This window comes from Pseudophryne corroboree, chromosome 5 (genome assembly GCF_028390025.1).
Source record: "Pseudophryne corroboree isolate aPseCor3 chromosome 5, aPseCor3.hap2, whole genome shotgun sequence".
Classification (NCBI taxonomy): domain Eukaryota; kingdom Metazoa; phylum Chordata; class Amphibia; order Anura; family Myobatrachidae; genus Pseudophryne; species Pseudophryne corroboree.
The window spans coordinates 305,858,830-305,872,570 of NC_086448.1; the positions used below are offsets into that span (position 1 = coordinate 305,858,830).

General features: G+C 40.2%; 1 protein-coding gene across 1 annotated transcript in view; it reads left to right on the plus strand.

Annotated features, from left to right (window-relative positions):
• Nucleotides 1-13,741, plus strand: part of EGFR (epidermal growth factor receptor) — a 278,948-nt gene that overhangs the window by 195,235 nt on the left and 69,972 nt on the right. The window contains exons 11-13 of the mRNA XM_063922449.1: nucleotides 4,201-4,291; nucleotides 5,188-5,384; nucleotides 6,174-6,306. Coding sequence (XP_063778519.1) covers nucleotides 4,201-4,291; nucleotides 5,188-5,384; nucleotides 6,174-6,306 — 421 coding nt within the window. The remainder of the gene's footprint in view (nucleotides 1-4,200; nucleotides 4,292-5,187; nucleotides 5,385-6,173; nucleotides 6,307-13,741) is intronic.

Here is a 13,741-nt window from a genome sequence, read left to right on the forward strand (position 1 = left end):
AGGGGGAAATGTATCAAACTTAATAACGAGCGGAGAATTGGACGAGTGGATAACTTGCCCATAGCAATCAATCAGCTTGCAGCTAGTATTTATCTAGTACATTCTAACAAATGATAGATTAAAGCTAATTGGTTGCTATGGGCAACTTCTCTACTACTTTTCTACTATTAAAAATATTTGACACATCTGCCCTAGGTCATAAAAGGTCATAAGAAATTCGCACTGGGATTCAAACTAAGGTATTCAAGAACTTTCTGACCATCTTTGTTACATGGTCATCACAATATAGCACTGAGATCGTCTCCTTGTCTTTCAGGCACCGATAACCTATTTATTGTACATAGCTGTGATTTTTATTTTATTATGGAATCCCATGGATCTGTGGGTCGAGATGTGGGAGATAAAAACCTGTGTATTTTCTGGTGGGAGTAGCTGGGTAATATTTGGTATTCCTAGATGAAAGCTGGTTAGGCTTATGGCCCCCCACACATTAGCGACAGATTGAAGCTATTTCTCGATCCCCTGGCGGCTGTGTCGGGGAATCGGGAATATTAACATGTTTAAAAATCTTGATTCCTCGATCCTGACTGAAAATGGTTGGGATCGATTAATCAGGGATTTTAAATGAAGAATTTCTTCCAATGCCCTGGCAGATCACTTATCATTTATGATTGCCGATCGGCAGTTCGGGTCGGGTCAGGGAATAGGGATTAGATGTATGGGGAACTTTAATCATCAGCCACATATTGCAGCCACATGCTAAAACAAGACATAGGGATATATTCAATTAGGGTTGAAAGCTGACGTCTGTCGAAAAGACGGCAGTTTTCGACTTTTTAAGGTCGAATCGTGATTCGACCTATTCAATCCCAGCTCATTTTATTCAACAAGTCGGGGAATTTGACTTGTCGAATAGTACGTGAATCGGCGGTATAGCTGCCGATTCACGTACTTTTGAGGGAAACGGGGCCAAATTTGACAGGATTTGGCGCCGTTTCCGACCATCTCAGTCCGACATAAAAAAATGTCGGACTGAGATGAGGGACCTTAGTGGAGGAGAGGGGGGAGAGCCGCGGGGAGACAGGGGACACTCGCGGGCAGCCAGATGGGGGGAGAGCAGCGCTGGAGGATGTCACAGCCACCACTCTCAGCAGCGTCCACCCGGCTCCAGCAAGCGAGACCTCCTGGCTCCAGCATGCGGGACAGGGAGGGACGTGGAGACATGAGACGGGGGAGCGGGGCGGCGGGCTGTCGAACACTACCTCTGATGGGCGCCACCCGGCCAGGCTCCCGGCATCGCACCTGCTGCCGCCTGAAAGGTCCCCTGACAGGTTTCCCCTGGCTGCTGCCTGACAGGTCCCCCCTGGCTGCCGCCTGACAGGTCCCCCCCGGCTGCCGCCTGACAGGTCCCCCACTGCTGCCGCCTGACAGGTCCTCCCCGGCTGCCGCCTGACAGGTCCCCCCGGCCACTGCAGTTACCTCTCCCTGGCCGCCGCTGACGGGAAGAGGCAGAGAGACGAAGGGGGAAATGGGGGAGAGCCGCGGGCAAACGGGGGAGAGCAGCGGCTATGTAGATGCTGCTGTAGCGCTGCTCTCCCCGGTCTGCGCGCGGCTCTAAGTTCCTACATCTCAATTCGACTTTTTTTAAAGTCGAATTGATAATCCATTGAATAGTCCAGGTCGGATCCATTCCGACAAATGAATGTCGGAATGGATCCGACTTCAATTGAATATACCCCATACATTTCATAACAAGAGTTTTGAAATAAGTTTCAAGAAGTAGAGAGAGAGAGCATTAACAGTGGTGTTCCTATGTAGTGGGTGTTCATAGGACCTTTATCTTTACTATTCTCATACTTAGGGAAGGTAGGGAACAGCAGTTTGGACTGTCCCAGAGTGTTACCTAGAAAGACTTTCAAGCTACATTTGTTTTTTTACTCTTTCCAAAATGTGCCTTTCAAGCATGATTCCCAAACCTGCATAAGTAGACACAGACTGATATTACAGGTTGAGTATCCCATATCCAAATATTCCGAAATACGGAATATTCCGAATTACGGACTTTTTTGTGTGAGAGTGAGATAGTGAAACCTTTGTTTTTTGATGGCTCAATGTACACAAACTATGTTTAATACACAAAGTTATTAAAAATATTGTATTAAATTACCTTCAGGCTGTGTGTATAAGGTGTATATAGAACATAAATGAATTGTGTGAATGTACACACACTTTGTTTAATGTACAAAGTTATAAAAAAATATTAGCTACAATTACCTTCAGGCTGTGTGTATAAGGTGTATATGTAACATAAATGCATTCTGTGCCTAGACTTAGGTCCCATCACCATGATATCTCATTATGGTATGCAATTATTCCAAAATACGGAAAATCCCATATCCAAAATACCTCTGGTCCCAAGCATTTTGCATAAGGGAGACTCAACCTGTACTAGTGATGTTTCTACAATTGGAATGTTAGTGTGCACCTACTGTATGAATCCTCTAGGCCAGGGGTAGCCAACCCTGGTCCTCGAGAGCTACCAACAGTGCACGTTTTCCAGGTCTCCTCACAGAGTCCACCTGTCGATCTTTTAAAATGTGACAGTTAGTAATAACTGCACATGTGCACCTGCCAGGTGAGCTGGAAAACGTGAACTGTTGGTAGCTCTCGAGGACCAGGGTTGGCTACCACTGCTCTAGGCTAACAAATAGGCACATTTGTGGGGACATGTTTGTTCCCACTTCTAATTTTCCTTGTGTTGGAAACAGAAAAACTGTTACATCCTTCTCTTAAAAACAAATGTGACCGCTTCCTATTTGTGGTACTTATATGGCTGCTGCAGCTTTTATCTTTCATACTTGCCAAGAAGGCTGCTGACATTATACAGTGATTGAAAGCAAAAGAGAAGAGACCATCATTATGTACTATAAGTGTGTGTGTGTGTGTGTGTGTGTGTGTGTGTGTGTGTGTGTGTGTGTGTGTGTGTGTGTGTGTGTGTGTGTGTGTGAGAAAATATGTATGTATGATTGTTCTTCGGGGCCATGGCCATATACAGATATCTTATATATAAAATGAATTGGTCTGTTTGTCTGGTTATGCATTCAGACACCCCTGCACCAATTGGGATGAAACCAATGTGAGGTGGTCCAGTTGGATCCTGGCTACGTTTTAGGGGGAGATAGGGTCCCGGTCAGACCTCACAGCGGAATACGCCAGGCAGAACTTTGACCCAGGGAGCCTGTTCTGACCCTTCCACTGGATGGATATGGAAAAATACTTTACAGAGTCGTAACACTGGATCCCAGAAGACATACTAAGGGGTCGGGGTCAGTCGGACCTCACGGCCGAATACGCCGGGCAGAAAATTGACCCAAGAGCCTGTTCTGGCCCTTCCACTGGATGGATTTGGAAAAAACTTCACAGAGTGGTAACACTGGATCCCAAAAGACATACTAGGGGGCTGGGGTCGGTCGGACCTCGCAACAAAATGCGCCGGGAAGAACTGCGACCTGGTGAGCCTGTTCTAGACCTTCCAACTGGATGGATTTGGGAAAAAACTTCACAAAGTGGTAACATTGGCTCACAGAAGACATACTAGGTGATTAGAGTCCTAGTTGGATCTCCCTTTGGTGTACGCTTGCCAGGATTTTGATCCGGGGAGCCTGTTCTGGCCCTTCCACTGGATGGATTTGTAAAAAAATGTGGAAAGTGGTAACATTGGATCACAGAAGACATACTAGCTGATTGGGGTCCTAGTCAGACCTCCCTTTGGTGTGTACCCAAAAGCCTTAGAATAGCAATATTAGTAACAGAAGGAAAACTTTAAACCCATCTCAAAATGTAAAAGTGATTATCAATCTGAACAGAAAGAAAAGCTGGGGAACAGGCCTGCTGATGACACACCAAAAACAAAAACAACATTAGGCAGCCACCTCATGGGTTGGTTGGAAGAGCTACTAAGCTACTAATTATTGTTAATATGTTAACAGTTCCATCCAACTTATTGATAACTTGATAACTGGAAAATGTAAACCCGGGCAACGCCGGGTACTAAAGCTAATTAAAAGTTAAGGTTTATACAACATTTTACCTAAATGTTATAATGGTTTATCGGTTTATCCCTACAATGTTGATTGTTTCTCCTTAAATAGTTGCATATAAAATATGATTAATCTTACACTATCAAAAAATTTCTTACAGGGTTTTTATTAATTCAGTGGTGGCCAGAAAATTTCACTGACCTGAGCATTTTTGAAAACCTTGAAATAATCAGAGGCAGAAGAAAACATCTGTAAGTGCATTTGCGTTATTTTTACAATTAGTGGCAATTATCTAAATTCTATTTTATAAATTAGTTCAACCAACTTTTAAACTTTAATTTATGCATCCAAGCCATATACAGGGCCTGATGTACAGTTGTGCACATACGTAAATAATGTGTTTATAAAATAATCCCTAAAAGACTTACAGTATTTTAAGCTATCAAGATGCATCCAGCTCCTTCAGAGTAGCTTATGCGCCACAAAAAACAGTAACATACAATAATAGGCACTTGGTTTATGCCAGGAGATCTGGCATCATAGTGTTACCGTACACACTTTATTGAAGTATCATATACATAAGACAGTTTCTCTGGATCTTGGGCCTGATTCAGATTTGGATGGAGCTTACATGGAAGCGGCAGCGAAAGCACTAACATGTTAATTCAGCAAGAGGCATCACGCCTCCTGCATTGCTTAGTGATCCAAGCTGCGTCCCGAGATACAGCATCGAATCACCTGTGACACCATTGGTTGGCTGCATGACCCATGTCCAAAATCAAATCTAAATTACCATTTAAAAATACAAGCTACATACTATGGGGGAGATTCAAATGTTTGAAAAGTCGGTTGGGTGTCTGTTTTTCCATGTCTATAAGATAGGAAAAAACAGACTCCCAACTGACTTTTCAAACATTTGAATCTCCCCCTATAAATTTAAATTTAAACTATTCTGGAAATTCTATTGCTTGAAGAGAAAATAAAATGAATCTGTTTCATCTGCTGTCTCGATGGGTTCCTGCAGCAGATTAACTATTACAAGATTAAATAGCCCTGGTGTATCTCTGATTATGGCAGGGTTTGCTGTACATGATACAAATGAGGATACATTCCTCTGATAACATTCTTTTTCTTTTTATTGTTCTAGTGGCAGATACGCTTTTGGTATAGCGGATCTACAGATAAAGTCATTGGGATTAAGATCCCTCAAAGAAATTAGTGATGGTGATATTATACTTCGAGGCAATAAAGATCTCTGCTATGCTGACACCCTAAACTGGACAAATATCTTCAGAGCAAACCAGCAAAAGAAAATTGAAAATAACAATAGCCCAGAAAAATGTGGTAAGTCGTGATTCAGTGGTGGAAGTAAAAGCTGTGTTCCCAAGGTAGGGTGGAATAGTTTCCGCTTTTGCTGCATCCTTCTGTAATGCCCAGGGAAAAAGGGCTGCAAGGAGCAGCTGCTGAGGCTAGGGTGACGGGAGAGGTAAACTGGGGAAGATTTTTAAATAAATAAATGGGAAAAAATGTAAATCAGCATTATGTGATTTTGTGAAGGAGGGTTTGACCATACGGACTTTTACAAGGATGCAGCGTGGAACTTGTAGCTTCTTATTGGTGTTCCTGCCCTCTGCTATCTCTCAGCAGCCATTTTAAAATGATGAATGATGATAATTGTACTGCTTACTTGAGTTAGTAGCTTTAATTCATTTTATTGGGAAATATACAGGCGAATCACATTACAGCCTGTTTTATGTAATTGGTTTGAATACACCAATCTTTGCACAGGTAAATAAAATGGACATATGTCACAAGATAGCACAGATTATACATGAATCCTTAGCCACAGTTCACCAGTTCTCTGCCTTGAAGAGAGATAAAGTGGACAGAGATAAGTACCAGCCAAGCAGCTACTAACTGCCATGCTACAGGTTGTATTTGAAAAGTGACAGGAGCTGATTGGTTGGTACTTTATCATGTATATATATATATATATATATATATATATATATACACTGTATATCTCCATGGAACTAAAATGATGTGCATAGCCTAACTGGGAAGGTTAAATTAAATATTATTGTTAAAGTTTTTGAATTCGTGCTTATAAAATCTAATTTATTTATTTTGTAGCTGCCAACGGAAGTGTTTGTCACCAGTTATGTTCTGACCAAGGTTGCTGGGGTCCTGGGCCTTCTCAATGCTTTTCATGTCGTGAATTTAGTCGTGGAAAGGAATGCGTCCAATCCTGTAACAGATTTGCAGGGTAACTATTTGATTTTAGATTTGTTTTTTTTATGTCTGCAAATGTAATTATATTCACTTAGCTTCAAAAACCCATTTCTGACTACTTTTAGTGAAATTAGCCACTGTCGTTGTGTTAGATGCCAGAATACCATACGTCAAACATGAGTGTGTTTGACATGTGGTAGATAACAAGCACTTGCAATTGTGAGATCAGTAGAGTGAGATGAACACAAGAAAATGGAGCACTTCAATACAAACACAACCATCCGCAAGTGTAAATGCATTTGGAAAGCAGTGGTTTAATGGGACTTAGATACATCACAACTTGGTTGATCCAGTGTTGTTGTCCTGTGGACTCTACAAGCAGAACTTGCCATTTTAGAGAACTTCACTCTGTATGAAACTGTGTTCAGTGATGGAACATATCATTGAATAAGAGAAATACTGTATTGAGGGTCACCTCAAACAAAAACATTGGGGCTGATTCTGTGTTGCGAACAAAACAAAAATGCATGTTCCTTTACACCTTGGCAAAACCATTGTGCACTGCTGGTGGGGAAGATTCAAACTGTGCAGAGAGATTTAGATGTGGGATGGGCGTGTAATAGCTCATATCTAAATTGCAGTATAAAAATGAAGCTCCAGCATTTGTGGGCTACATGCAAAAGCAGCCAGTATTTAACCTGTATGCAAAGTATAAATGTATTTATACCCTTGCATTGCAGCATGGTTTGTCCAGGTACAGAGTTACTCATTTTTTTCCTTTGCTTCCAATTCAGAATCAGATCCATTGTATTTAATGAAATCAAATATATCTGGCCATTCAAAAGATTACTTTATGTTTAAAATAAAAAGTTTATGCCATAATCCTACCTCCTCTTAGTTTCCAGTTGTTTCCTTGAATTAGGAAGAGTACTTACTGATTAATTGGAAAGTCAGTTTTATGTAAAGATTCAATAATCAGAGTTGCAGGAAGTGTATAAGGGCCCTATTTATCACAATTTGCATAAAAAATGCAGTAGTTATAAAATAATTTCACCTAAATTTGCAATGTGAAAAATAATACAGACTCCAATAAGAATCTGCTTCCTGTTTCGGGTCCACCTTGGATACTGCACATGCTTGATTGGGGGCAGATGGAGAAGGATCCGGAGGATGTGTGTATCCATGTAGATCACAATTGTTAAGCTTTTTGTGTGCTTGCGACATGGCATATGACAGGTACATATATATTTGTGTATGTATAGACACATGTGAGTGTCATCTGAGACGTTTCTGTATCACAAGTGGTGTTAGAAGTGGTGATTTTTAGGAAAGGTAGTTTTAGTTTTCATAAACATCAACAAAACAAAATAGAAGGTCTTCTAAATGTCATTGCTGGGCATCCAAAAAAGAAAGCTCATGTTGTGCTTCACTGAGGCAAAGATGCTGAACAGTAGGCTAACCTTAAAGAACAAACCCGGGGCAAGAAATTACCAGGACAAACCCAGTGTCCAGGACCTACCTATGAGGAGTTGGCTATCAGTTTTATGGCGCTACAACAAATGACGAAAGCTACGACAGTGATTGTAAGGTCACTGTCACAATAGAAGCCAGGCTTGGTAGTTGTTGGCACCAATGTCAATGAAAACCCTTTACTCCCAATGTTTTCAAATGTCTAGAGCAGAGGTTCTCAAACTCGGTCCTCAGGACCCCACACAGTGCATGTTTTGCAGGTAACCCAGCAAGTGCACAGGTGTATTCATTACTCACTGACATATTTTAAAAGGTCCACAGGTGAAGCTAATTGTTCCACTTGTGATTCTGTGAGGAGACCTGCAAAACATGCACTGTGTGGGGTCCAGAGGACCGAGTTTGAGAACCTGTGGTCTAGAGTGAGAGCATTTCTGGGCTGAATTTACCTCATTACAGGAGCCCAGGAACTGTTCATTTGCTCAAGCCATTCCAACCTATGCAAGTTGTGGCACCATGAGTCCTCTGATGGAGATTCATATATGTTCCAAGTGGCTGTATTTATTGATCTGGTGTGTTTCTAAATAATTCTGCTGATCCTGTCTCATTTACCCGTGTACTTTTCCTAGACCTAATTATAGAGCTCCGTCATATCTATACACATAGTACAGACACCCTTTGAAAGGATAGGTCTGGACTTAATAGGGCAGCTAGAAAAGTCTGCAAGTGGGGACTAATATATGCTGATGGTTCTGTATTAAGCCAAGTCCTATCCTTCTGTGTTTCCACTTTGTAATACTATCTAGCGCTATATCTAAAGAGCTAGCCTTGATAAAAAAATGTTTTCAAGATGTTCTTATTGATTCTGAAGCATATCAAAGAGATATTGCAATCAACGCAATAACAAATGAGATAAGGATACAATCAGTAATAATTACTACGGTGTGTGGGTAGTATACATAAAACATAATAAATGAAAAATGGAAGACACTCAGGTGATGAGGAGAAGCCCATTAAAAAATCATGGTGTGGATTAATACACATTCTGTGGTATATATTTATAAACAATTCTCTGTAAGAACTAGCAGGAATAATGCGACAACATTTAAACAAGTTTTTCAGTAATATGTGAGATCAGGAAAGTGGTGCAGCCACTGCGGCAGGCCGGCCTGGATTGTGTCATAATCTAAATTGTTATGTAAAAAATTGTAGTGGTTAGAAATTGCCTTATATACTGGTAGAGGATAAGACAAAAGTGTTCTGGGAAATTTCAAATAGTTTGGCCCATGTAATGTTGAAGCCTTATTATATTTATATGATTAGAAGTTCCTAAAGAAAGTCTCACTGATCATGGTACTCCCTGCATCGTCTTGGTAACAGATCATTTGCCGTTGCTTTGAATGCACATGAACCAGGAGGAGGAGTTTGCGCTCCCTGTGAAGTTCAGGCCACCATATTTAGTGTCAATAGGGGAAGGAGTATGTAACAAAATTAAAGACCTACTGTACCGCAGAATGTGTTTACTCTGTCTGCAAGCAGGCAAAGCAACCAGAGCACCTATTCTAATCAACATTATGTTGGGGACAAGAAGCTGTTAGAAAAATATGGAGTTGATTTCAGTCAGAGATGGGGTGGCGCTCAGGAGTGTCGGACTGGGACACGAAGGGCCCACGGGGGGAATGCTGTTGTAGAGGCCCATGCTTAAGGGTGTGGCCAGGCTCCAGTGGGGGCATGGCCAGCCACCACAGAGGTTTGGCTAACTATTAAAGAGTACATTTTCTGTGCCCAATGGTAAATATATAATAAACCATATTCTTGTGAAGTATAATGTAACACATGTATAATACATGATTCAAGTGCACCTGGATAAAGTCTGGAACCTGATCCCTAGAGGAGGAGAAGGTCCCACTGGAAGTGGGGCCCACCAGTGGTTTCCCCTGTTCCCCTGTAGGCTAGTCCGACCCTGGCGTTCAGGTAGTGGTGGATTTCCCACTAGGCACATGCCTGGGTGTGACACTTGCTAGGGAAGGGAGGAACAGCATGCTCAGTACTGCTAGGCTGATGGCCAGATGAGGCCAGGTGATTCTTTTTTTTTTTTGTCATTACTTTTTTTTTTTTTTTTCATTTTGTAACTGGTGATGGAAGAGGGGGCAATGCTCAGTAAGTTGTTGTGGTGGAGGGGAATTGAGATTGGTGCTGCTTTGGCAGTTGGGAGGCCCCAACATAAAGGGGGCAGTGACATGATGGGGGGTGACTGATAATGTTGTGCCTAGGGTTGGCCTGAGCCCTAAATTTGCCCCTGAGTTCAGGGCAATATAAACTTGGGTGGGGTGACCAATGTTGAACAAGTTGGCCGGTGTCTAGTGAGGTGAATTCTAGATTGTAAATTCTCATGAGCAGGGACTTCTTCACTCATGTATTTTTCCTTCCATTACTTGTACCATCATCTCCTCACTATTGATATCAACGCCACCAAACCTCTGGATTCCACTGCACTGCTTTTAAAAATATTACAGCATTTGCAGCAGGTCACTGATGGGGTAGGGCCAGCACTTTGTGTCATTAGGTCCAATCCCTGTGCAATGTAATGCTGCAATTTGCAGGTCTACGGGGAGTGAGGGGGCAGGTTCAAAATTATGTGATTCTCATAGAAGTACATTATATTGGTATTGCCCCATACCCATAGATCCCCAAGTCACAACACTACTCTGTGGGAGGTCCAATCACAGCAGCGGACAGTAATATGTTGCACTATTAGGGTTACATGCTTTTGCAGCGGTGCACCCAGGTGGGGTTTCTGACTACCCAGACATCCTGGCATGGAGACTCATATAATAAAATTTATTTACTTTATTACTGAGTAAGTTATGCCAGTCACATTTAACATATATTCAGATTTAATAAAACACCTTTATAATACTATACACTTAGAATATTTTATTCCATGAAAAAAATTAAAAGTTTTTTGTCTCATTTGGTTAATCAGATGGCTCTAGGTCTCTAAAGGCAAGGCTTTTTATAATGTATTTAGTTTTGCCTATTGAATCATGTGCCATAAAGAGCGCCAGAGACCTCCTCAATAGATATTATAATTAGACCACTATGTTTAGCAGAAGATTTCATGGTGATTTGTGTAATATCTGGTCAATGTTTCCTTAAAGTGCTGTGGATTTAGCTCTAAAATACACGGAAAGCTCTAAATGAAATGAACAAATAACTCTTGATTGCCTTAAACCTGCCTTTAATCTTGGTATTATTCTGTCCTTTATTTTTCTTGGAAATCTAGCAGTCTATGTCATCAGCAAGATTTATTAAATACATAGAAGTATAATTAGAGAGCAGGTTTTGTATTTCATATGAGCTTATATTTCCTAATCATTTCTTGTTGCTTTTTCACATTTTCATTTAGCACATATCCTTTGACAACATTAACCAGACTTCTTAAAATCTATTCAAAATCTTTTGACTAGATGTTTATTAAATTTTGCTGGCCAGTCTTTCTTCACAGACAGTTCTAAAAAGCATTTAGTTTTTGGCTGAACCTTGCTACAGAGAGCAGCTTCAGCAGTGACACCTGCTACATATTTCTACATTTTAAAGGGTCACTCACAGTAGAGGTAGTTATTTTATTGGATTAATTCATATTCATATTAATATATATTGTTATAAATACTGTTAATATACATAAATTATGCCCATTAATTTATTACTATTTATAATTCATCACTATTCTCGTGAAAACAGGTCAGGTCAAAAAATGCATGCAAATATTTAACCATCAGCTATCTTTATTTTTTAAATGAGATATACAGAAATGTTATTTATTTTAACCCCTAAAATAAAAATCCCAATTTAATTGTTCCATCCGGAGTGGCTGTATTTAAAATATACATGAGTATTCATACACATTTACATTTTTAACACTATCATTTCCAGATTGCTCAGTTTATTAGGTACTTAAATGTGCCAGGACCATTGTTTGGTAATTTCTCCTGTCTATAACACGCAATGTTCAAACTGATCGTAAGTCTAGCTACCACTCGAGAAATGTAATCACAGTACTTGGAAACATAAGGTACATCCTGCTGCATCCAGGCGTAGCAGGGAATCCCATCATCAGTAGAAATATAACTGTGTGATTTGAATATTGTCTCCCCACTCACCTAGGCCCTACCAGAGGGGGGATGGGAAGGGTGTGCCGGGGGGGAAATTTCCCTGGGCCACCAAATGGCAGGGGGCGTCAACATTTTATGACTGATTGTTTTTGTGTTCAGACTTTTTAAAAAAAAAATATATATAAATTAATCCATTTGCTAATTTGCCAATTTCCAAGTGATAAAAGTTCAAAAAGTTTACCTAAGCTTGAAAAGCTAAGCAGTAAAATCAATTTAAAAAACAGACCCTTTTTTTTTAAGCATTTTAAAGGGTGGTGGTTCTCTTAATTTGGGGTTTCCTGGGCCTCTGTAAACCTCTGAAAGGGCCTGCACTCACCTTGGCAGAGCTGGGATCATCCAATACTTTATGCTACTTACAAAAGGAAAAGGCAACCAAACCCACATTACCTATGGCCCCATGGGGTCTTAATTGTGCTCTGTATTTAGGTATGAAAACAAATGATAAGATTAATAAGGAAAATCCATAAACATCACAAAAGTTCCATTTGGTTTAGAAATAGTGTTAACAAACAAGAGGTCTAAAACTAAGCATGTAATATAGAATATTAAGTAGGCCTTTGTGTTCTCTAATGAGTGTTCACCGGCAAGTTTTCATATCCATGACACCAACATATGGCTTTTACTTTTTATTTTAATTCTTTTCTCGACAACAATCTTTTCCAGGTGACCAAAGCCTCTAATTTAAATACATCTCCGGATTTAGCTTCTGGGTTTCTATTACTAATTAAAAATAATTGAACAGCTGTGTTGCCATCCAGCATAAGTAACCTGAGAAGAAACAAACATCTTCAACTGATTTGCAATATTTCCAGGGACGTTTTCTGAGCTACTAAAAACGTCCCTAAATCTTAGGTCTCTTCCTGTACGAATGTGACATTGAGCCACTGATGAGCGCCTAACACCATCTTTGCAATGTCACTAACAAATTAGAGACGTAGTGGCATGTAAAAACTGACGATTGACGGGTACTGTAATCAATAGCAAATGTTTTGAATTGAAAGCAAATGTCGGATTGGGATCTATGGGTTCCAGAACATTTTTCCTTGGCACCAGTTTTTACAAATGTCCCCAACCGGCTATTTCCTCTTGGACAATTTAACTTACTTGCAATTTTACCTGGAATGCCAGTAACCTCACTCAATGTTGATTATTAAAGAAAGAAACTTGCTGGTCTACCTCAATAGAGGAGTTTCCAATGGCCTTGAGCAGTGTTTAAGTAATAAGTCATCCACAGACGTTTCCAGACCTGAAAATACTGTTTTAATATAATCTCTGGATCATTATTAATACAATTGCAATAAACTTTTAGCATATGGGCAGGTTTGAATTTTAAAGGTTGGTCATTATCTTTGCAGTTGTTACAGTTAATAAACAATTGTGATAATGGCAAGGTGAATTTTATTGAAATACAAAGTTATATTGTGTGATTGGAACACCTTGTATCCTGAGAAGTTGATTCTACTGACATTGCTGAGTATGTGGTCGTGTGCAAGTCAAATCAATTTTCCAATCTAGAACCTTGCTTTTAAGCCCATAAATGTATGGAAGCAACCACAATAATTTCTTCTCAGCCTGCCATATGACTTGAACCAGGGCCATTCATATACTATGGAAATGTTGTTCTCTTAGTCTGTCTGTGTTAGCATACACTCACTGTTGATCTTACTGTATAGGGCATTTCTCCTAAGGCAGTAAAATAGTTGTTTAGGCAAGAAGAAGTGGCACAAGGGCTTCTCTGATTTATTAACCCAAGTTGGTAAAGAAGAAACTTATGCATTCAGAGATTGAAAGCTCTATAATATCATTCTCTATGTTGTCCCGTCTCCA